Below are 25,327 nucleotides of genomic sequence, written 5' to 3' on the forward strand. Positions count from 1 at the left end.
AACCTACATCTGAACTCTGGAAACCTCGTACTTAGCCGTGGAATTCAATGGGATTTAAAAGGCAGCCAAGAACAGACTCCAAGCATCCAGGACCTGAGTGTTCGACCTGCTTCCTGGGACCTTGAACGCCCCGGCACATCTGGGCACTACTGAAAGGTGGCAGATGTGGGAAGCAGAGAAGTACTGGCTCTGCTCTAATGAGGACGCTGTCCTCTCTGGGGGATGGCAGTGTCCTTGGAAACTCCACCCACAACTACTGGCTGGGGGTCCAGTCCCGTACTCATTCCATCGAGAGCCTCTCAAAACCCAGACGGTCTTGCTCCAGGCTTGGGGAAACCCTTCTTACAACAAACCCATTCCTTCAGAAGAATGCTGGCCAACAGAACTTTCAATTGATGGAAATATCTTATACTTCCCTGCCCGACATGGTAGCCACATCTGCCTACTGAGTACTCAAAGAGTGGCTAGTGAGACCGAGCAACTGAATTTCTAAACTTTTATAGAACTTCCAGTCATGTCAATTTAAAGGCAGATGGCCACGTGTGGCTACTGTACGAAACAGCACAGTTCTAAACATGTCCAAGGAAAATCCTCCCTTTTTGTTCACCATTCCGGTCTCCTGCTGAGTTGCTAAGCTTGTGCCTTCCTAGTTATCCTCGAAAAGTCTCCAGCAAGGTTTCCAGGAGGGGTGGAAGGTATTTGCCTGACTTTGCAACCCTGAGAAATGTAAGGCACAAAACGGGGACGCTATTCACACCACCAGGGGCAGGAAGACCCTAGAACGTTGGGGTTGGAGGTTAGAGGCGGGCAGGCCCTCTGGGCTCCATCCTCGGGCCCATTTCAGATCTCGCTCCTCTTCTCAGTCCATCTTAGAACCAGCAAGAAGAGTATAGGTTACCTGTCACGTCCTCAGCTTTTTCCCTGTAGAAATCAGGGATAAAAGCCTGAATCTCACCGCTCAGGAGATGATGGAGAAGAAAGGTTACTTCTCACCCCCAGTTCCTGGATTTCGGTGTTCCGAGGGGCAAACATGATTTGTGACTCGGGAGAGAACCGCAGGGGTTCGGTGGGGCTGGGCCGGCAGGACAGGGGCTCGCGTACCTGAGGAACTTGTTGAGGTCTCCGTGCTTCATGTACTCAAAGACCATGATGAGGGGGTCCCCATCGCCACACACCCCATAGAACTTGACAATGTGTTCGTGCTGCAGGTTGGTGAGCAGCTCAGCCTCCCTCTGGAAATCCTTCCGGGCAGCCAGGGTGGGGTCCTTCAGGGCCTGGAAACCACACAGGACAGGGGTTTTTAGTAACGGTTCCCTCCCGGGAAGAGACGTGGTACCCAAAATGAAGAGACTGCTGAGTCCCAACAAATCGGATTTTAATCGGGGCTTAGCGACCACGGGGCTAAGTCGCAACAGCCAGGCCTCACTCCTTCCTCCTTCAGCATTTTCATCCCTGTAGAAACAGCAACGTTCTGACACCCACATCCCATCCACGGCCAACGACTTTAAATTGTGTCCCCCCAGAGCCCTAGACTTCCTCAGAGATCAGTGCGAACGTCAGAGGGAGGGGCTGTGAGGCGGGAGGCCCGAGAAAAGCCCCTTCCCCTCAGGCTTCCTTGAAGAAATGATCCCACAGCTAAAGTAAACCGTGGGAAAACCACGACCCCAGTTGCTTTAACTGTGTTAGCCTACGCCCAGAGCCGACCAGAAATCAGGCAGACAACAAAATAAAGTCTCCTTGCCCTTTCTGTTCCTTGATTTTAGGTGGTGAAGGAGTGTATGTTTGGAGAAAGGAGAACGCTTCCATTTCTAGAAGGCACTTGTTTCCCTCTAGCAGGGGGCTGAAGGAAGCACTGGGGGTGGGAGTCTGTGGGCCTGTAGCCATGGCAACGGCAGTAACCGGGCAGAAGTCTTAGGATCCACCCAGAACCAGGACTAGGTCAAGTACCACAAGGTCCCAGGGTAGGATGGCAAGGTGGGCATCTGGTGGCCACGGAAATGTCACCACTCAGGCCCAGTGTGAGTGGGAGACTCCAGTGTGAGGGGAAAGCACCAGACCAGGCCACTGCCCAGGACTCAGAAAGAGAAACGGAAGAGCAACACTCAGAGGTGTGGGCTGTGAATGTGGATTTTCCAGCAGCAGCAGATGACGGTGAGAGCAAAGTGGAAAACTCTGAGCATGTCCGAGTGACTTGGGTTGGGCTCTGTCTCTGAGGGGACGTGGAGATAGTGGCCATGGGGGATGATGAACTATGACGGGGTGGGTCCCGTTTCTGCAGGAGCGGCAGTCTGAGCAGGTGAGCTGGTGCCTGCCTCCCGCCTTCCCACCGTCCCCACCAGGTCAGAAGGCAAGTGGGAGCAAACCTCCACTTGCTTCAACTGACAGCCGATGAGTAGCAGGGGGCAGTGAGGGAGTGAGCGTGAGGATCGCGTGCCATTCTCAGGTCAGTGCGAATCTAGACAGACTGGAGATTGCTTTGCATTCTCTCCTCCAGGCACCTGGCCTTTTCTGGTGATTTAGGCAGACTGGCCACCCCTGTAGGTCATGCTGTTACTGAAAGTTCTCCCAAGCAGAGATCTCTCTGGTCACCACAACCAACCACCAGTGGCTGACATCCACAGGGCTGCCTGGGCCCCCAGCACGGCAGGAATGTGAATATGCAAGAATCGTACCTACGGGGCTCATCAAACCTCTCTCAGCCATTAGCATACGTTAGAGACTATGGACTCGTAGCATGAAAACAGCCCTAGATATCATCTACTTTCAACAGCTCATTTCTGGACTTGGGGAAACTGAGGCCCAGCCCTGGCCAGGGACCAACACACACTCACACATATTCAATGACAGAAGCTGAGAGTCAAACTGGACTTCAGCGACCTCCTGGCCTCTGGTCTCCAGGTCAATGGCAATGGCTCTCGGGCCACCAGGAGGGTCACGGTCCCTTAGCCAGAGATCACACCCCACTCCAACTTCAACTAGAATGACCTTCCATTCTTTTCAAAATTTGGAGGTTTCACACACACACACACACACACACACACACACACACACACACACACACACTCACTCACACACAAGTGTTTGATTAAATGAGCCCGCTGCTGACAAAAATGGTGGAAGTCAACTAGTACAGCTTTCCCGTTTTATAGCTGAGAGCTCTGAGGCCCAAACCAGGGAAGAAGTGACTTGCCAGAGAGCATACGAGAAACAAAAGCTCGAGTCTGGAGCCCAGGACACGCCCCCGTCCTGCACACCTGCTTCAATGATTTTATCAGACAAGTTAGGCAGGAGGCAGGTGCCCAGGGCAATGGTGGGCACTGAAGTTGAAGGATGGTAAAGGGCAGAGGATGGGGTCAGGAGAGGTGAGGCGTGTGGGCTGCCAGCCGAGCGGCCAGACCCAACCAGGGTGCCATGTTTGGCGGGCCAACTAGGGCCGGAACAAAAGTGGGAGGTCCACTGGCCCACTGCTCATTTCCCAGCTCTGGTTCTATATGCCCTCCACTCCAGCTCTGGCTGCCTTCTCAGGGAAGCTGCACAGTCGTAAAGGAACAGGCTGCCATATGTCCACCGACAACCAGAACACAGCCTTCTTACTATGGGGGGAAGAAGTCAGCGTCACGGTACAAGGACGCGTCTCTCGGTGACCCAGCACGCGGCTGCGGCCCTGAACTCCTTGTGCTGGGGCGTGGGTACAGGATGACTGCCGATGATTTATTTATTTTCATGAAGAACAAGAAGGGGGTGGGGAAAGGAAGCCAGCATGGGTGGGATGGGAGAATACAAAGATTTATGTGAACACTGGATTTACGAGAGGGAAAAGTAGATCAAATTTGGGGCCAGCCAAATGGCCTCTCTCCATCTCTGTAAATCATTCTCCCACACGGTCCCAGAGGCCAGCGTCGCCATTGGGTATTTCAGGTCTCAGCTCTCCAGCAGTGCCCGCCAGCACCCCCAAGGCTGGCACCCTACACTGCAAAGCAGGCATGAGGTCCTCACTCGGGAGATGGGGCACAAAGGAAGTCCTGTCGCTTTTAGGGTTCCAATGCCCGCCCCCTCTGCCGGTTCTCTCTGCCTTCACAATGGGTTTTCCAGCTCTTGGGTCAAACCTGAAACACTCAGGTAACTGGCAAAGGGTCCTGTGCAGCAAATGCCCCCAACCCCCAGGGACGGATGCAGTTGGGACAGAGACGACAGGAGAAGAAGAATGAGGAGGAAAACCAGTGCAGAGAATGCCCTGCCCCTCTCCATGGAGCCCACACCCAGCATCTCCTTGGGGCAGGAAAACTTCAAATGGGTCACCAGTGGGTGGCGTGGGAGATGAGGTGAGACGGGTCATGCCGAGCGGTCTCGAAGCCTGTCAAGCAGCAGACACAGAACAAAGAGGGGAGCTGGAATTTGCCCTCCTTTCCCCCCCAAAGTTTGAGTACTTTGCCCTTCCTGGTCTTCCCCTCTATGCATCAGCCCTCCCATTCACCCCTAGTTCTGGGTTTCGAGGGGCTGTTCAGCTGGGTGGGAGGGGAGCAGTCTAGATGGCAAGAACACTCAAATTTCTCAACAGCTCCTAACTCCTTCTGAATCACTTAACATCCTTCTCTTGTCCAGCAGGGGTTCTGCTGCCTTTTCTTTTATTGGGGGGGTGGGGGGGGTATTTCAGCCAGAAAACCTCTTACGTGACCTATAGCCACATGACGAGCCAGACGAACTGCCCATCAGCTCTGAGGCACATGGTGACTGGTGCCCATTACACTCAGTGCTACTTGGACACCCACAAAAATACCTGTTCCAGAGAGGAGCTCACCAAGAGTCAGTGTGATTGTTCCCAAATTCATGTGTGACAGTTCAATCTGTCAATGTCATCGCTTAATATACTGAGCTGTCATCGAAACCACTAAAATGTAAGTGCAAAGGATGGGCTGTTTTTATGGAAACTACAGTAAATACTTCAGAAAGACCTGATAATAGTCAGTGGTTAAAGAGTATTAATAGGAAGAAACCTGTTTTTAAAAATTGGGAAAACAGTAAAAATCTGAGATTCTGCACTCAGACGGTTTCACAAATGTTCCAAAGTAACTGAAACAGGAAATCATGAACACCCAAAACAAAAACAAAACAATTCTCTAAACCAAAAGGAACTCAAAAGCTAAAGTTCAGACCTAGTGGAAGAAATATAACGCTAAATCCAAAGATTAAAATGGTCAATAACCAAAACATGAATTTCCAGCAGATAAAATTAATTTTATAGGAATAGGCTGATAAAGATGAGTAAATGCTCAAAGAGAGTAAAAAAAATTACTTAAAAAAAAACAAAAAAGTACAAAAAAAACACCCCAAGAAGGTATGCCACAAAAACAGAGAAATAAAATTAAGACAATATTAAAATTAAGAGCAAATTAGATATCCTGGGAATAAATTCTACGGTCACTGAAGTTAAAACAAAAACCTCCACAGACAAGACAAACTCTACATAAAACCACAAGAATTGATGACTTTGCAGAACGCTGAGGTTCACCTGAAACAGAACATGGACAGAAAGAAAACAAGGAAGAGCGGTGACGAGGGCCTCATCCCTTCACCTGTGGAGGAAATGGGTTGCCTGGATATGACTGTCACTCCACCACTCATTAGCTGTGGGACCGTGGGCACAATGCTTAACCTCTGTGTGCCTCAGTGTCATCTTCTGTAAAACAGGGACAGTGACAGTGCCTAGCTTAGAGTCGCTGCCAGAATGGAACCTTAATCTGCAGACATCACTTACAGTAGGGCCCGGCACATCCACGTTCCCTCTTAGATGCCGCTGGGCTCATCACCATCGCTCTCATCAGCAGCATCTTCTCTTCACACGTCCCTTCTGGGCTCTATTCTGTGACTCTGAGACACGAGCCACATGGACCTATGTGTCTCCTTTACTGCTCTATCCCCAGTACCTCACACAGGGCCAGACGCATAGTAGGTGTCCAATGAGTACTCGTGGAATGAATAAATTAAGCATCGTTTTAACAACATGATAAATCCTTAAAAGAAAAATCTTTTATAGCGCACTGATTTATCACAAAGTTAACACCAGTGTAAATATACCATTAATGTCAGTAAAAAATAAAATATTGTCAAACCCCCAGAAATGTTCCCCTCCCATGACCCATCCCTGCAGTGCGCCCTCCCTCACCCCACAGTAACCACTGTCCTGACTACAGAATTTATGTCCTTGTTTTATAAATAGTTTTTACTACCTAACTATGAATCTCTAGACTAGAGTTTAGTTTTACTTGTTTTTTTTAACTTCAAATAAGTGGGATCATACACACAGCATTATATACATTTCCATATCTGTCTTTTTTCATTCAACATTGTGTTTGGGGAATTTTTCCACATTGTTGCACGGAGCTGTAGCTCATTCTCCTTGCTGACTAGCTCCCACTGTGTGAATAGACTACACTTATTATCCATGTTGCTACTGATGAGTTATTGGGTTGTTTCCAGATTTCAGCTGTCATAAATAATGCTATGTGAACATTCTTAAACATTTCTCTGGATGGATGGATGGATGGATGGATGGATGGATGGATGGATGGATGGGCAGGTGGGTAGGTGGATGGATGGGCGGGTGGGTGGGTGGATGGATGGATGGATGGATGGATGGATGGATGGATGGGCAGGTGGATGGATGGATGGATGCACGCATGCAAACATATATACACACATACCTGTTGAGTGCGCGCCTAGAAGTAGAAGTGCTGCGTCACTCCGTATGCTAATGCTCTAGAATACCAAATTCTTTTTCAAACAATGTCACCACTTTACATTCCTACCACTGCTCTGTAGCCATCTGCTTGGTGTACAATGGTGTCTCCTTATAGGCCAATTGGCATTTTTCTGACGATTACTTGGCTGGAAACCTTCCTCATGTATGAACCACGACATTGTCACTCTTACACGACACACATGTAGCTACGCTGTCTCATCCTGCTCTCTCTTTCTTTCATGGGTAACCTCTCGTCTCCCTGACAGAGGCAAGTGTGTTTAGAACAGAAGCTGCAAATTCTGCTGTTTCCACCATTGCAACTGCTGGGCAAGAAATTCTTGGCAACTGACTGAAAACCACAGTTTTGGGAAAACCTGATTTGGGGTTATTCTTGAATGTGTTTTCTGCAAGTCCACAGTCACTCTGCATCAACAAGCAAACAAACTCAAGAGGAAGGAGCCTGCAAAACGGAGTACAATCTAAAGAGGAAAAGAGGCATGAAATGCCGTTTCTTGGCTGTTGTCTGGAGGAGATGAGCTTCTTCTCCAGGGGCTGGTGGAAGGGGGGTCCATTGGGTGGCAAAGGGCGTGAAATCCCAGATCGCTCATCTCCTCCAGGTTCCCAGACCCAAGGAGAGAAGGAAACCCGTGAGAAGGATGAAAACAGAAACACATTTTTTGTATCCCACACTCTGGGTACTACCCCTTAATGTGGGACCACTTGGCAGGAAACGTTTCCCAGGGTTTTAGGCCATCGTTTCATTTCCTGCTCAAAGCGCCCAAAAGTTCAGTTCATTCACCAGTTCCCCAGACAGATGCTGGAATGCCCAGTAGATCAGTGTCATTTTAGAAATGAAAAGTTTCAGGGCAGTGCAGATTCTAAGTTTAGGGACAAAGTTAGAACCCTTCCACGTCCCTGCTGCAGGCTGTTTAAAGAGTCGCTCATGACCATCCCATGCCTATGGAAAACACTGAGCAAGTTTATTCTCAGGATGTCCAGTAATAATCATCATTGGGGAGCAAATTCTAGTTCCTTATGTATTTTCTAGAGCAGAGGTTGGCAAAACAGCCACCGCCATTAGTTTATGTCGGCTGCGTCCCCACTACCTGGCCAGAGTTGAGTGGCTGTAACAGAGTGTGTATGGCCCCCAGTGCCTAAGATATTTACTACCGGGCCTTTTAGGATGTTACATACAGTATGTAATTTAATCACCAAAATTTTAAGGAGGAGATATTCTATTCCTATTATACAGATAAAGAAACTGAGGCCCAAAGAGGCTGCATCTTGCAAAAGGTCCCACAGCTGATTGGCGGTGGGGCTGGGGCTCTGACGTTCACACTGTACCTGCGGCCCACACAGCCCCGCCCGCATTTATGGAGGTCACATGCCCTCTGTGGACACATGCTCTGCAGACACACAGGACTCTGGGTACAGAGACCCAAAAGTCACAGCAGTGTAACTCTGCTGTCGTGGGGGCACGAAGGGACTCTTTTGAGGTCCCAGCCCAGATCACGGTGCAGGACTCACGCCTCATCTCAGAGGCCTGCTCGCTACATCCACGGAGGCCACTCCACGCTCCAGAGCGGGGCTCCTGAGACCCATGGGTGCCTCAGCCAGGCTACGTGACTCCTGTTTGTGTCAATCACGTCCAAAGATTTGCCCGACACTGACTGACAGGAGAAGCTGGTCACGGCTGGAGGAAGGGTGGGTGAGCCGAGTCCCTTCTCTGCTGCCTCAAGCAATTCAGCTCCAGCTGCAAACGTGCACAGCTGGCTGGGCAGCACAACGGCCTGTGGTCAATGGACGCCGGAGAGCTGCCAGCAGGCAGTTACCCACAGGCACACTGCCCTTTGGGGTCTGAACCTGGATCCCACAGCAGGTACGTAAGACTTTCCAACCTCGCTCACCATTCTCACAGTCCTCAGCACCCGACCCCCCTTCTGTTCTGAGTGACGGCTGCCTTGCTGGAGCAGTGACTCCCAGGCCTCACTGAGCGGCTCATCCCGCACCCAGCAACACTCCTGAGAAAGTCAGGTGACTTTTCAGGCACAGAGAACACGTCCTGCAAGGTCACTGAGGAGGGAAGAGGTCCAGCTGGGACAGGAGCGAGCCCAGGGCCTCCAGAATGAAAGCAAGGCCTCTGGCAGGCAAAGCTTGGTCCCCCAGCTGCACCCCAGGCACAGCCCCCACCCCCACCCCGGGTGTGGCAGCTCTTGACCTCTGAAGCCAAAGGAGGTAGGTTCTGGTCCTAAGGCCACGTCACTGAACTAGGGCCAGGGCCCCTGATCACACCTGGGAAAGCCCGTCTGCGCCACCCTCCAGAGGGAGTGAGCCTCCCTGCCTACCCCCCGCCACCCCACCATCACCACCGCCCCCCGCCACCACCCCGCCACACCCCCCTTCCTTCCTGAGGCCCACGCGCCCCCGGGACTGACCTTCACGGCCACCAGCATCTTGTCCTTGGTCGGGCTGAGGTTGTAGCACTCGGCCAGGAAGACCTTCCCGAAGGCTCCCTCGCCCAGCTCCCGCTTCAGCACGATGTCCCTCCTCTTAATGTGCTGCACGTCTGTGGGAGGGACAGAGGGGGCGGCCAGGTCAGCGTCGTCCTCGAGAGGCACAGGGGTCCAGGGCCGGGAGCCCTGCTTCTGAGGCCATGGCGGGAGAGGCAAACTGCAGCTCCCCAACGGGCCCATGAAACAGGCCGCGTCGCCCTGTTGGGCTGCGAGTCCGACCCAGAGTCCAATCCCAGCTCAGGCCCCGACAGCCCCCGGATGCATTAATAAAGCACAGCTGGAGGACAGAATGCGGGGTCACGCGGGATCCTGGTGGTCAGTGCGGCTGCGGGAGAGGGCACACAGCGCTCTCGGCACTTACTGCGCAGACGCTGACGCGGAGGCCCGAGGACCTGTGTTCCCAACGACCTCTCCGGGTGCTCTTGGCCCAGAGATGGCACCGTGGACACTGAAGTCACCAGGGTAGCCAAGAATCGGGTTCGAACCCTGGCTCCACCTTCTTGCTAGTTTTTTGAGCTTGGGAAAGTTATTTCACACCAGAACCTCAATCCCCTCATCTGTCAAATGGGATTCACACCAATACCTTACTCACTGAATTCCTGTGAAGGTTAAGTGAGATAATCTATATAAAGAATTTGGCCGAGTGCCTGGGACAAATACACACACACACACACACACACACACACACACACACACACACACACAACTAGCCCTTGTTATAACAGCTGTAACAACCCTAGCACAGCTTCTGGATTGTGACAGAGACTATTAAGCGGTAGCTAAATTTATCTGGGGGAAGCCTCTCCCCAACAAATCCTTCTCCTTGGAGAGAAACTCCAAGAAGATCATGAAAGCAGTCCAGAAAGAGGCCGCCCCAGAACCAGGTCCGTGCTCAGGGAAGGGCTGCCACGGCCTCGGCTAATTTTAGTGACCTAATTAAATTCTGTGCCGGGAGGCAGCAGAGATGTGACCTCGGCCCTCCCACCTCTTTGGAAAGAATGCTAGGAAGGAATTGTACAAGAAGTGGGCAGGTGAGGAAAGGAGCGAGCCGGAGATGACCCGCTGACCTTTCCACTAATTGTTCACCAGGCAGCAGCCCATGAATTACCTGTACTGCCATCAGGAAAAGCAATGCAGAGCCGGGAAAGAGGACAGTCTCAAATGACCTTGCCAAAAAAGGAAAGCTGAGATAGAGGACCACGGCAGAATGTCCCCAGGAGTGGCGAGGAGACATGTGACCTGCACAGAGGGGTGTGGTTGCCAGGCTTTGGTTATAGTTTTGGTTGGCTTGGGGATTCCTTTCACAATACACTATGCAATTTTTTTATTTTTTTTTTTTTCTATCCGAGTTCTTAGTATTCCCACCATGGCCCAGACGACGAGCCGGCGGGGAGCTGGGGGAAGAAGCGTTTGCAGCTCTGCGGCCAGACAGACGTGCAGGCTCCCAGCTGCTGGGGGCTACTCCTTGCAGACCCCGGGGTGACCAGGTGGCTGCCACACGCTACAGGGCTCTGCCCGTGTTCACAACAAGGGAATTAAAAATCAGTTCCCTTCTTCACACCCTCTGTTGCTATTTCCCAGCATCTGAGGAATGCTGTTTGTTGGTCTGGAAGGGAAAGGCTAGATTTTTTCCCACTGAGAGAAAACGGGAAGTCAGGACCTCTCCCGGGAGGCCACCTGCTGCTGGCCGCATAGCCGTTCCCAGGTGACCCGCTGATGACGCACAGGTTCCTGCAAGGTGAGCACTGGCACTGCGTCAGGGTGGAGAAGGGACTGGCGAGGGCCGCTTTGCAAGGCCAAGGCCACGCATCTGCCCGTGTGGGGACAGGTAAGGACAGGGACCTGGTCCTCAGCCTTGTCACGCTGAGGTCCAGGCCCAGGCCTGAGAATGTTCCTCTCTAGCAGGTTCCCTGGTGAAGCGGGTACTGCTGGCCCAGGCACCCCACTTTGAGAACCACTGGACAGGATGCCATCGGTGGCGAAAGGAGTCAGCCAGCTGATGACAGACGCACAGCTTTATGGCACAGCCTCAAAACAAGTCCCACGTCCACGACTGTCGTGGAACAGGAGGCGGCCTGCAGGCCTGGAAACTACCCCCTGGCTGCTCCCCTCCCTCGCTGCGTGGCTCAGTGAGGGAACCCCTCCCAGAGGCCCCACGACTCATCCGTGGAGCGGAAATCATGCCTCTCTTGCCTTATGTCCTGGACACGTCTCTACAAAGGCCCAACAACAGTATACATGCCCCTGGGTCCCTAAATCCACCTCCGGCCTGGGGGGGGGGTCTCACTCCCCACACCCCCGAGTCTCACTCTCAGCCACGCTGAGTGTAGAACAAGAACGGAGGCGCTCTACCGAGAGTGGGGCTCCACTTTTCAGCTGCGGGACCTGGGCCACATCTTAGAACCCTCCACCTCCTCTCCCGCCCTCCGCAGCAAGAATCTCAGCCCCTGAAAGAGGCACACACGTCAAGGGGAAGCAGCATCCAGGGGCCCTTTCTCCACCCTGCCTCCGCTTGCCAGGAGCTGAAAGCAGCACAGGCGAGGGGAGCTTGGATGTAACAGGGACAGGTGACCACTTTACTAGAAACTCATCTGCAAGCACGAAGCAGAAGTCTCCTACGGACCCAAATGTCTTCCCCAAATCTGCAAGGGGATCTTTTTCAGAGATGTGGAAACACCCAGCGGGCCCGAATAAAATAGCCTGGCCTCACTCTAGCTGTCTGCGGGAGAAGTACCTGGAGAGTAATACCGAGCGTGGTCCACATGTGGGGCGGTGAGATCTGGGAAGGAGCAGAAGGAACGGAAAGTGAACACAGACTCCGTTCCGCCATGAATGCTCCCCAGGAGAGAACATTCTCCCAGCCGCGGGGTAAGACACTCTACCAGGTAACCGGGAGCCGCGGCAGAGAGGGGCTGGACGTGGGCCAAACACACGAGGCAAATCACTTCCATTTGGGAAGCCGCGTGTACCAACAGGACTCTCGACTCCAGACCACCATTCGGGCAACTGCTTCCCCTGGAGGAGGAGGAAGCAGCTGGGTGAAGGGAATTCGTTTGTGCCCAATGCTACTATTTGCTCAACATTCGATCCTATGACAACCCTGAGAGCTGTGTTACTGTACCCCTTTCTCAGAGGAGAAAGTGGAGGCAGGGGTGACTTTCCAAAATTCCCAGAGCTATGACATGGCCAAGGAAGGACTCAGGCTTCTTTCTAAGGCTCCCGAGCCAGTGTTGCTTCCATTACCCGAGGCTGTCTGTCCTGTGTCTTCCCTACTTGCTGGTCCCCGAGACAACGGGGTCCACAGCAGCTGAACCCTCCATCTTCCCCCTTCCTCTGCTGCTGCCCAACTTCTCTCACCCTGCTCACCCTGGTCTCCAGTCCAGCGCCTTCCCAGGGGTACGGGTGGGAGGCCCCCCTTCCCAGAGGCCTGGGGAGGCCTGTGCACGTAGGGAGGAGTGTGGGAGTAAAGGGCACTGCTCAGACCGTCGGGAATGACTGGAGCATGGTGTCTCCATTTCTGGTGTCCAAGCGCCTATTTGGGGCTCTTTCTGTGTTTATTTTTAGCTCACACAGCGCCGTTCAGAGCTGCGTCTGGTGAAGCCATCTGACCCACATGCCAAAAAGTGATGGATTTTCCTAGGAGGACAGGGCATCCATCTCCTTTTCCTGCCTGGCTGGCTGGCCCAGCAGAGTCTGGGACTCTGGGACACTGGCAGGGGAAGAGGAGAGAGGGGGCGAGAGCCCCAGGCGTGGGAAGGCCTCCCAGTCGGCAGCAACGAGGGGCCGGGAGCCAGTGGGTCCCTGGGAGACGAGAAGCGTTCCCGGCACCTTCTGGCCTGGCTTTTCCCGACCTACTTGTTTTGAGAGAATCCTCCATGGGCTCCACCAGAGGAAGCCACGGAGCAGCTTCTCGTGCCCATCGGACAAACACAGAATGAGCATGTGTGTGTTTCAGTTACTGTTCCACAAACTGTCCTCTGTGCCGATGGCCAACATCCTTATTCCTATGTGTGGGATTCGCTTCTGGGAGGTCTTCTGGGCCTGGAGCAAGCTTGACCTGGGGCAGAATCACTGGTCCCGTGTCACCAGACACCCCTGTACGAAGGCCGCAGAGCCCCGAGAGGTCAGCAGGCTCCGGCTGTCCCCTTGCCCTGCCTCCGTGCACCTGGGAGGAACAGGTGGTTTCCTGCAGCCGCTTCTGGGACCTGCAGATGTCCACTGCACAGACAGACGTGCCCACAGACACGGGGACCACTGCCAGCCTCACTTCCATGCTCTTGGAAAACGGGTGTGACGGGGATTAATGACTCGGCCCTGCTGAGCAGGGATGAAGAGGAGGCATAAACCCACACCCACTGGTGCGGCTGCCAGAGTAAGGAAGTGGGAAAACACACAGGCTTGTGTGTGAATCCTGAGCCTGACTGTGCCCCGTTGTTCCCAGGCTCTGGTCCCCTGTCTGTAGGATGGGAACACATACATCTCCTTGGCAGAGGTGTGAAGGGGACCGATTTAAACTTTTTAGATAATAGAGGTAACAGGAAATATCTGAAACATAATGGACATTTAACAAATGTTAAGGAAGTTTTCCTTCCTTTCTGCAAGATTTTCATTCTAACTAAGAGCTCAAGCTACCTGTGAATAAAACAGAGGCTCGGAAAGAAACCTGGAGAAGGATGGTGCCAGTCTCCGGGACTAAAATAGCCTGGGCATGCTCACAGGGGGGCCAACTGACTGGGGGGGGGTCACCCACAGTCTGTCCACGGCCGCCACCGAGACGTCCAACCTCCTCCTTCAGAGCTCAAAACAGGTTGTGGGAGGACGTTGGTCAGACAACGAATAAAACCACCAGAGGCAGAGACAGCCACCTACTAAAGATCACGATTGATCAGTAGAGAAAAGCCAGATTTCCCAGGCTTGCTGGTTATAAAGAAGGGTGAACGTGACGCCGCTGTATGTCAGGCCGCAAAGTCAGCCCCCCAAAGCCAGCGTGTGCGCTCGTCAGACCCAGAACGCCTTAACAGAAGTACACTGGTCACCTGGGTCCTGGCGCTCAGATTGTCCTGCCTTCCCTGAGGCTGTCCCCTACGGGACTCAGACACAGGCCGCCAGCACCCCGCAGGGCCGCCAGTGGCTCTCTTAGCTGACCACGTGGGTTCTCCTACCCACCTGCCTTCCCCTCTTCCCTGACTCGCTGCTCACACCTTTTCCCTAAGAGGTTCCCGGCCTCATGGCTGGGACATCTCAGATCTTCCCCCATCAGCTCTGTCTCACTCTGTGCTTCTCCCTCTTACCTTATCATTATCCCCTGATACCCTTATTAATAATAAAAATAACTGCCTGAGTGAGCGCTGACCCCGAGCCAGGCACAGAATTGTCTCATTCATCTTCACAACTCTCTTGAACGCAGTGTGTCGCCACCCCAGTGTTACAGATGTGGAAGCTGTACGTTCAAAGGGATGAAGTAATTTGCCCAAGGTCACCCAGCTGTTAGACATGGTCTGCTGGACTCTAAATGCTAGCATGAGCAGACCGTGTCACCCTGCCGTCCTCGGGTCACGGCAGCCCCCTCCCTGCTGGCACCCCTACCCCTAAGAGAGGCACTATTTTCTGAACTGGCAACAGTACTTGGTGGGAACCAGACACATGTCTAAAGGACAGGGAGAAAGTCATTCCCAGTGGAATTTCCTGGTATCCTTGGTCATCACCACGAGCACAACAAGAGCAGTGTGGATGGCTTCTGGGGATGACGATGGCACCAGAAGGCAGGAATCCAAGACCCCAACCCCCACAGAGGCAAAGGGTCTGGACAGCCTCAGGGGCCCTCCCATTACAAGGTGAGCCCGGGGAGGGAGATTCTTGGCAGGAATGCGGGAAGAGGGAACAGGGAGACGAAGGGAGGGGCTCTAAGAAGTGTGTGTTTTCTTTGCACTGGCCAGACCCTCAGATCTCAGGCTGCCAAAAATGTTCAGAAGAAAACATAATTCAATACCACACAATTAATTACACATGAAATGGAATGTCTTTAAGTGGAAAAGAACAACAGTCTCAGAGCTCCAACTGTGGGTTTTTGAAGTGGCAGGAGGGAGGTAGGGGACCATCTCTGAATCTTTGAGGGGGAACGAGACCGCCGCCGAGAGGGCGGGACCCCTGCCCTTGCGAGCGGTAGGAATTTCTGCCCGCCTTCACCCCCTCCCACGGCCCCACTCATGGCATCTCGCCTCAGGCACGGCAGGGCTAGTGGAAGTGATTTCCGGGGGGGTATCGCATGAGAGCATGACCAGTAAGCATGTGCCCGGGGCAGCTACAGACCCCCTGCAGCGGTTGGCAGCCAACCCACCAGTTCTCCTCTTGGCTCCTGAGAACAGAGCTGGGCTACCCTGTCCCAGTAACTGCTCCTGCAAAGCAACCCCTAGGTGACTTACAGGAAAACAAGAGACCTCCTGGGTTCGTGTCAAGCGTGTTCTGAGAGAAGACGTCTCAAAGGCTAGAAAGCAACAGAAGAACTCTGCAGGATTTTTCTTGGAGGTCTAGATTTTAGGATGCATCTGCGGTTCCTGACCAAATGGGGGTAACATGACATGTGAAAGGAGTCTAGGCTGTCTGCCACTGTCACTGTCCAGGAGCCAGACTGGAGATTGTCTAAGAGCCTGAGGTTTCTGCTGCCCAGCCCAGGTCTCTTCCCAAGGCTCCTCTCGCTGGATTCGGCCTCCCCTCCCCCCATTATTTGCAGTTTGATGGCTTCGCAAGGGGCTCTGGAGGGTGCTGGCAGCTGCAAGTCAAACACCAGTGCCATGTGTTACTGAGTTTGTACCCTGGGCTGCCCACAGGGTGCAATACACAGCAGGTCCTCACAAAGTATTTGATGAATGAATGAAGGAAAACTCCCTCAGAGGCTTGAGCAGGGACAGCACTCCGAAGATGGAGGAAAAGAGAAGCTGAGGGAGCCGTAAAAAGAAGGGAAAGATGAGTGAGACCAGGAAAGCATCCAGGAAGCTCCAAAGAGCAGCCTTATTTACGTGCTGGCTCCAGGACCGGCCCCAGCCACCAGGGTCACACTGAACCAGGAAAGCTCGAGACCCCCATCCTGACCCTCCGTCTCCAGCACTCAGATTTCTACATGGAGCGTCTCTGCGTCTGCATCTGTCAAAGCTCAGCGAACACCAGGTCTCCCGGGGATATGTGCACCCTGAGGCTGGAGGTGGGGGTCATGGAGAGACACCACGTTCCCACCACGGAGAAGAAATAAATAAGACACCCTGCTGTTTCTGGAAGCAGCGAAGAAAGAGGATCAGTGGAGGACTGTCTGTTCTGGGGTGATTTCCAGCTCACGTTTCCTGACACGAGAAGTTCGGAGAGGGAGGCTGAGCTCAGATGTGTCCCTGTTCCCAGGCGCTCCCCTCAGAGCTCCACCCGAGCTCAGACCTTTCCTGACGCCCGGGGCGCAGATGGTGGCCTCCCCCAGCGAGCCGCCCTTCAGTACCCACTTCCTTCATCTCTGTGTTGCACTGGTCCTTCCCATGGCGGGACGACCCCTCTGGCTCTGATTAAGCACTGACTGCCCGAGCCAAGAGTAAGAGCAAAAGAGTCCCCGAGGAGAGCATCTGGGATTGAGAAGTTAGGTGCTGAAAGATGGAGTTCAGGCTCCGACTGGGAATCTGCTCCTCTAACAACTTGCCCGGCTCTGCTTCCTCCGCCTCTTCTGGCCTGGATGTTTCCTGCCCGAGCGGGTGATGACAAACTCTCACTCCGAATGCCCATACAAGGGGCCCTGTGCGCCCCAGTCTCCCCAGAGGGCCTGCTCTTCCTGCAGATCCCAGGGACGCTGCCTTGGCCTCTCCTCCCTGGCCGTCTGGTGACATCACGGTGTCTCACCAGCGATCACAGAGCTTAATGCTTAGCACGTTTGAGCTCCTTCCAGCTCTGGAGCTCCAGGCCGAGACAGGGTGCGGGCACCGTGGAGCCACGAGGCTGCGGCTTCACACAGGAAGTCACGAGGTCAGGAAGCAGAAATGCCCAGGAGAACCCCACGGTGACCCAGAAGACGGCCGACCACAGGACACAGCCACCCACTCATGGAACAGGCCAATGACCTTCACCAGCTACCCTGGATCCAATAGGAAACAGCCTGTTGGGCAGGAGGAGCAGGACAGCGCATCCACGTGCACAGAAACAAAGGCAACAAGAAGCGGAAAGGACCAGAAGAGCCTTCGTGTAATAAACACCAGAATCAGAACAACGGGAGTGGAGGAGCACGACCTTGGAGCGGGGCAGGACTGGGCACAAGTCCCACTCGGTGAGCGGACACCTCAGGAGGCAGCACTTGACCATCTACTAAGCCAGGCTCAAGCCTTGATGTTTCCTGGAGTGAAATCGAGAAAAGGTCCACCTCACTGAGCTGTCCTGAGCCAGGGAGATGACGTGTGTACACTCATGCATTTGAATGAAGCACGTGGAGGGAGCGAACGGCTGTCAAGGTTCACAAGGGAACACGCCAGTCTCCCATCGGGAGACCCTTCCTTCTCCCACTTCCCCTGGGAGAGACCAAGCCGCGACCCAAGGCCAGCTGTAAGCCCGTGTTCTCCGGAAGACTGTCTCCCACTCTTTAATCAGACCTCTCTCTCCTTAGGAGTCCCTTCCTAAGGCAAACGCTGGGACCACTTCTGCTGCTCCCCTACGTAAACTCTCTCAGCCCAGAGGGGCTCCGAGAAAACAAGCTCGAAACATCCTTGCTGCCTCAGTAGAACAAGTGGCATTAGCAAAGGCCAGCACTTGATTTGTACGTTACCTACGTGGGGTCCGTGGAGGCACAGGATTCGGGCTTCCTGTGGGAACGGGCCGGCCCTCACATCTCCCACGTTCACCAGCTGCAAAGGCTGCTGCCGTCTCGTGGCCTGAAGGAGCCTGTTCACTCTCATTCTTTTCGCCAGAGATGAACTTAGTGAAGATTTTCGTTGAGCACAAAGATCCCCAGGAAATGAACAAGTAACCTAGGGAGGCCATGGGACCCCGTCTTGCTACCCTGGGGGGCCCTTCTTAGGAAGGTTCCACGCGACTTCTGCGTAAAGCAGGAGGCGGGGCCCAGGCACAAGAGAGGGAAGGCCCGTCGGTGGCTCGTAGGTTAGGGCAGGCAGGGCACCGAGTCCAGGGGGCTCAGACACCAGTGCCCCCATGCGGAGCTTTCTTCAAGAAACACTCCTATTTGCTCTTTCTGCAGAGCTTAAACTGGGACCTAACTGGGACGCTGTGGGATACACGCAGGCTGTCCTTGAAAGGGCTTTTGCCCTGGGGACACAGGGAGACTGCTCTCAGGCCACCCTGGCCCCTCGGAGTGGAGCTTCCGGTCTGCCCAGCTGCAGAGGGGTGCAACTCACCTGCTGACCCCCACATGCTCTCGCTGCCCCAGGGGCCCACGGGCCCCTCACTCCTCCCAGCTCGGCGCAGCTCCCACCGCTTTCCCTGCAGCCCCTTGCACAGGCTCTGGGCGCGCCCAGCCCGTCATTCCCAGCCAGGCTCCCTCTACTCGACCTCGGTGTTTGCACACCGCTTCTCCCAGACTTTGTTGGAGGCCCCTGAAGCCCGCCGCCACCCACGGCGGAGGCTGTGGGGTCCCAGGGCGTCCACAGCTAGGCCTCTTCCAAGAGGGATGTTCCCGTTTCCAGCTCCCACTCCCAGAGCTGAGGCGCCTGCCAGCCCCCCACCCCCACCCCCTTCGCCACCCTCTCTAAGCCTCTGCTCTGGTCCTCACTCCTTTCAGCTCCATATCTGATGGGGTTCAGGTCAGAAGCCCAGGCCTGTGGTCCCGGCCACGCAGGCCCCGGCGTGGGCAGCCTGAGCTTGGCGCAGCGGCAGGCTCGTTCCGCTCGGCCTCCATGAGCCCGGATCCCAGCCTCCCCTGTGGAAGCCCACGCGCTCTGCCAGGTGTTTCCCCACCACATCCTCTGAGCTCACGTCCAAGATTCCCCCACACCAGATGTGAAACGCGCTGGCCGGTGGTGTTCTGGCCTGTCTCCTGCACCTCCTCCTACCTATAATTCTACAGCAAAAACAAAGGAAAAGTCGGAACTGGCGGCAATCTGGGTGCCCCCACCGACCCCTGGAAGCCCTCGTGGCCTGGCAGCTCAGATTAGGTCTATTCAAGTTGACCAAGTTCCGAGTTTGCTGCCCCCTGGGCATCCACTTCAGTTATCAGCAAAACATGTCTACGGTGCCTTAGATCAGATCGTTCCTTCTAGTTTTCCTGGTGCCAAAAGCAACAGCACATAGACTCCTGGGCTGCGAACGAGGTCACCATCATTGTTTTGTTACCAGTCCTTAGCAAGATCCCAGAGTGGGGGCCAAGTGCCTGTCAGTGGAAAATCAGGAGAGGAGAGAAGACCTCACTGACCACCACTAGGCTTGTGCTGGTGACAAGTGGTCGCCTCTCCTTGTTCAGGCTGGATACCCCCAGGCGGCTCCCGAAACAGCAGGATGGGGCTTCTGAGGCGTCAGCCTCTGGAATCCACAGAAGACACACTCAGGAGCCCCATGAGAAACCACGCTCCCATCCCCCACGGGTGGACCCCAACTCCCCCTTCCCGCCGGCCTTGGCGACTCCCACCCTCTCATTTCTCAAGAGATTGTTGCTTGATGTGGGGACATCTACAGACACTCTGTCTCCTGAGGCCACCTTCGCTGGAGACCAGTGCCACCTCCCACTCCTGGCCCTCGCCCCCCCTCCTCTGAGAACAAGCTCCTCCTCACCTCCAGGCCCCCCTGCCCCTTCTCCACGTGGGCCACTGGCCTGCACTGTACTGCTTTCTGCAGCTGTTCTGCTCCCGTCCGCCTTTCCAGTGTGAGTGTGTGTGTGTGAGTGTGCGTGTATGAGTGTGTGTGTCTGTGTGTGTGTGAGGGTGTGTGTGTGTGTCTGTGTGTGTCTGTGTGAGTGTGTCTGTGTGTGAGTGTGTCTGTGAGTGTGTCTGTGTGTGTGAGTGTGTCTGTGTGTGTGTCTGTGTGAGTGTGTCTGTGTGTGTGTAAAGTGTGTGTGTGTGAGTGTGAGTGTGTGTGTGTGTGAGTGTAAAGTGTGTGTGTGTGAGGGTGTGTGTGTGAGTGTGAGTGTGTGTGAGTGTGAGTGTGTGTGTGTGTGTTCTCCTTCTCTCGGAGGCACATCCTCACTGCAGGCTCTCCAGGCAGGCGCGGGGGCTCCTTCCACCTCCCTGGTACAGCGCCCACAGGCTGGGCTGTGGTCCCTCTCCTGCCAGCTCTCTGACAGGCCAGACTTTTGAGCACAGCTCCCTTTGCAGAGGCCCTCCTGGCCTCCAAACTGCAGCCAAGGGACCTACGTGACATGACATTCACCACACCAGCTCCTTTTCCCTAGAAACAGGCCCTTTCTCTCTGTCTCTTCTCTGGGAACGTACCCATTTTCCCATTTTCAGCCCCAAAAGTACAGAGGCTGATCAACCAGGCAGCTATGCCCCGCCCCCCCGCAAATGTGTCTTCTGTCAATGACACATGGATGTCATCCTGTACAACTTGCCCATATCTGTGATCTATTGAACAAAATATATGCATATGCGACTCTCCAGTTACTCTGGGTCATGATTTTGGCAGAATGGTTTAGGGAATCCCAGTTATAAAATCAGGAAGGAATTAAACATTTGAAGACCATCACGGGAACAAAAAAGTTATCTGCAACAGAGCAAAACCACTTGATAAAATTCTCACTGAAATAAATAAAGAGACACCCTCAATACACACACCCAACTTTCTCGCAGCCCAGGGTTTGGTGAGCAGAATTTGAGGCCTTGTACCCACCATTACTAATTTAGCGTGTGTGAAAAGCCATGCCATGCTCTTTACCTGCTGTGCTGTCTGTTCCCTTTTCATTTAATGGATGTCAGAAATAAACAGATTAATAAATAAAACCACCGATAAATGTATTCATAAGTTTCCTGCCTGACACAGGGATCTCAAGGGATCTGATTTTTTCTGTAAGTCCTTTCATTTCTCATGTGCAATCTGTGGGCCATAGGTTCCCAGGAGTGTGGGAGGGACGAGTAGGAACCTCAGGACTGCAGTTCCTGGTCTGTGGGGTGGGAATGGCAGGGCTGGGGCGGCACTTCCTATACCAGGGAGCTTAAAGGACCCAGCGCTGGCATTAGACACGCCCAGCTCTGCTACTGACTAGCTGTGTGACACTGGGCATCTCACTTAAGCTCTCTGAGATGACATGTGTCTGATTAAGTGTGACCCACCTCAGATGTGTGTAAGCACATGAGACAATACGACTCTGTAATTCTCTCAGCACAGAGCCAGGCACGTAGGGAGCGCTAAGACTAAGACTCATTTCCTCTCTCTTGCCCAGATTGCTCAGTTTGGACAGCCTCACACACGCTCGCTCACCCGGCACCTGTGGACAGAGACAGCACAGACTCAAACGTCTCCCCCTCTAAGAACACACCTACGCCACCGGCCCACCTGGGACGGGATTTGTCTGCAGCGGCCTACCCTCTGACCTCAGCTCCAGGAGAGCGCTCTCTTGTTACCCCGCACCTGCCCTGCCCCCGCCCTGTCCCCACCGTGGCAAATGGCATTCACATTCACGCAGTGGCACAAGCCCCTGTCCACCTGTTTTTCTTGATGGCTCTTTCCTGCTGTGCCACCAAGCCCACCGATAATCCCTGGGGACTCCAGCCTCCAAACACTTCTCAAACCTGTCCACTTCCCCAGTGGATCCACTTCTCCCTGTCCTGGGGCTGCGGCCATCCTCGTCCGAGTTAGAATGAGCTGTCACCAAGGCCATGGTCTCTGAACCGAGCACCCCTTCTTCCCCCACCCTCACCCCACCCCACTCTGTAACATGGTCAGCTAGCCAGGCTCATCTTGAAAAAAAAGTAGGAAACTTGATGCCCCCTCCCCCACTTCAAATCTGAGTTTACAATGGAAGCCACGCTCATGGTATTGGCGTTTCCGGCATCTGAGCCGCCCACCCTCTGACCTCATCTCCAGGCCCCCCTCCTTCACCACCCGACCCTCCCATCCCCTCTCCCCACTGCCCCTTCCTTCTCCTCTCACACTTTCCAAGTTCGGTGCCACTTTACAGCGGACGCAGTCACCGCCTGCCCCTGATCACGTGCTCTCCAACCGTTCCACTGAAAAGGGTCATTTCTATCACAGGACACTTTCAATTTCCATGCATAGCACTGCTGCATGTCTGTTTATCATCTGGTCTCCCAGTGGAAGGCCAGCAGCTCATGTGTCTCCATCAGAACCGTACCCCAGCAGCTCAACACCTATTAGTTGAATAGATGAGTGACTGCCTCGGTGGGTTTTATTATCATTATTCCATCAAATGAGGGCTGGAGATCCAGTACCAGCCGAGGTGGCTGCAGCCTCAGCAGAACTGAATGCAGAACCATGGCAGATGTGCTAGTTATTAAACCAGGGCGGTGCCCAGCAGGCGGGCACTCGTGGCTCTGAGTCAATACAGAGCTTAAGGCCACAGCCACTCGCGCATAGATGCCACCAGCACACACAGGAATGTGGAAGGTACTGAGAAGCAGAACCTGGGGTTCTGCCTTCCCTGAAATCCTCCACGCTCCTCAGCCTGAGGCCCTAGCCCCGGGCTGGGGTTTGATGACAGCATTTACTCATTAAACCACTGACACTGACGCACAGCGGCCACTTCATCAACTGGAAGGTCCTCAACTGCTCTGCAGTTGGGTGGGCTCCACAAACCTCCATGAAGGGCTAGGAATGAACAGGCAAATGTGGAACTCACTCAACCTCTGGGACACAGGGTGGGCGCCCCTGTATGGGGCAGCATATTCTGCCATGGCTGCTAAGCAGTGTCCTCACCAATGTGGGCAACTGGGGACAAAGGAGGTTACCCGCTCATTTCCCTGGCTGCAACCCACTAGGCTAAGTGAGGCGCTAACCCCCGTTTTTGGGTACCATGCAGGCAAAAACAAATGTACAGGGAAACTGAGGTCAGCCCAAACCCACGGGGGCAGGGGGAATAGGTAGCGTTTGCCTCCTTGATGAATGCAAGTTCTCAGTGTCGGGGTCCCCTTCCCAAACGAGAGTGACCCGGGACCTCCTTCCTGGGGATGACAGAAAACGCCCCCAGTATAAGCAGACTCCCTTTCGGGCGACCTTGTTCTCTACTTCGCTAAGGAAACAGAAAGGAATTCCCTCACTTCCTTCTCTCTTCAGTTCCACTGACTTCATTTGTATCTTTCCCTCTTGTTTTAGATGAATCGCTAGTTCCTTCTTCCAAGGCTAACCCCTCCACGCAAGCTTTCACGGCCAGTGTTTTCCCTGTCCCCCCTGGATGTGGGCCCTGTGGTATTACAAACCTGTCCTTCCCGCTGACTTCTCAGCGACACGGTAAGGTTTCCCGCATCGAATGGGAGGCAGTCCCCGCCCCTAGCTCCCTGCAAGCTTCTCCTACCGTCGGCCGCCCACCTGTCCGCAGCTCCCTACTCATTCTCAAGCCTTCACACTTTACCACCTGGCTCCCTGACCCAGGTCACAAAGCCACGTGCTCCCCTGAGGCTCGCATCCAATTGCTTTTTCTTAGTCCTCTCTCAACACAGATGCATTTCAAGTCCTTCGCAGTTAGACGAAAGCTTACCTGTGCTCTCTCACGCTGAGCTACCTTGCTCCTGGCTGGGGGAGCACACTTATTTTGTCCAACTCAGGTATGGTCAGGATTCTGGAATCCCAGGAAGCCCAGACGTGCACACACTTATCGCAATGTTATGTCTGCCTCCACTGTGCACGGCCATCTCGAAGCAGCAACGAAATTCGAGTCCTCTTTGCAACCCGGATGCCCAGCTCTGCACTTTGCATTCCGTTTAGATACTCATTAAATCACTGAATGTCATTAGGAGAATGTGTGCCACTGAAGGATAAACAAACCCTCAGTTAGTTATACGGGTGGACTTCCAGGAACTGGAAACACTCCTTCCTGAGAGATCTTTAAAAGGAAAGGAGCATTTAATTAATGCCTTCGTTAACAACTTTTGAAAACTACACAGCTATTTATCAAGCACCCACTGTGCTGGGCATTGCAGCATTAGCATATTTGCATGCCAGCTGCAGCAGCAACTGGGGGCGGTAGGAGAAGTTAGGCAGGCAGGAAGCAAGCCCAGCTGAGGTGGCTGCAGTGAGGGCCGACTCCTGGGTGTGCAGTGTGTTCTGAGAGCCCTGCTTCCTGAGTGGGGACAGGTCTTGCCAAGGGCAACAGCAGTGGACACACGGGGGCGTTGGGGAGGCCACCAGGCCGCCCTCGGGCCTGGCCGGCAGAGGCTAACTCCCGCTCCGATGACTTCCCACGGCTCCTTTGCAGTCCCACTGCAAGGAGGGAAGTGTCTCAGTTCCTTCCCGCCCTTTATTTCCTTCATTCCCAGCGACCCTGGCTTCCAGGAGGACGCCAGAGAGCCTCCTCTGCTGGGCCGCACGTGCCTGAGCGGGCTTCCAGGGCTGGCATCCGTTGCCCCTCCCTCAGCCTGGCAACTAGGCAGGACCAGCCCCCAGGGATCGGGGGATGCACATGGCACCTTGGCAGTCACCTCTACCAGGTGACCAACACACAGCTTGCTCGGGCTGCAGGAAGTGACACAACCTAATTGCACTCATCGGTCTCGACTTCAGCGCTCCTCCCAAGGCCAGTTTTTTCCTCCCTTCACGCTGCCATCAGATCTTGGTCTTTCATGCCACCCCCTTAGGCTTGTCTGCGCCCACACGGGGTTGGGGTCCTTCACCTCTCCTTTCCCCAGGACCTCATCTCCAGCAGGCAAGAGCCTGGGGCCTCAGAAGAGAGGAGGGCAAATTTCCCCTGCCTGGTCAGCTTCTGCCCCACGGCCACCCCAGAAGGACAGTAAAGGCCCTTCTAGAGAAAAAAGGAGGTGGCATGTTGGAAGCCCAGCACGGGCTTTGCTGGCCCCACTGAGAGCCGCGAGAGAGAAAACATGGCATCACTGGGCCTCAGACGCTGCAGATTTAGATAATCTCATGATGAATCTCTCCACCCCCTCATCCTTCCCGCTGCTATTTCCTTGTATTCGCTCCAGCTGGACTCGTCTCCAGTTCT

The 25,327-nt window shown here is 54.2% G+C and overlaps 1 protein-coding gene across 7 annotated transcripts in view; it reads right to left on the bottom strand.

The window, feature by feature from the left end:
* NTRK3 (neurotrophic receptor tyrosine kinase 3) overlaps positions 1-25,327 on the bottom strand; it is a 337,252-nt gene that overhangs the window by 61,734 nt on the left and 250,191 nt on the right. For all 7 annotated transcript variants that reach the window (XM_074317987.1, XM_019726720.2, XM_074317986.1 and 4 more), the window contains 2 exons: positions 9,175-9,305; positions 1,102-1,274 (listed from right to left, as the gene is read on the bottom strand). In XM_074317987.1, the coding sequence (XP_074174088.1) occupies positions 1,102-1,274; positions 9,175-9,305 (304 nt within the window). The remainder of the gene's footprint in view (positions 1-1,101; positions 1,275-9,174; positions 9,306-25,327) is intronic.

Source organism: Rhinolophus sinicus, linkage group LG13 (genome assembly GCF_036562045.2).
Source record: "Rhinolophus sinicus isolate RSC01 linkage group LG13, ASM3656204v1, whole genome shotgun sequence".
NCBI classification, from domain to species: domain Eukaryota; kingdom Metazoa; phylum Chordata; class Mammalia; order Chiroptera; family Rhinolophidae; genus Rhinolophus; species Rhinolophus sinicus.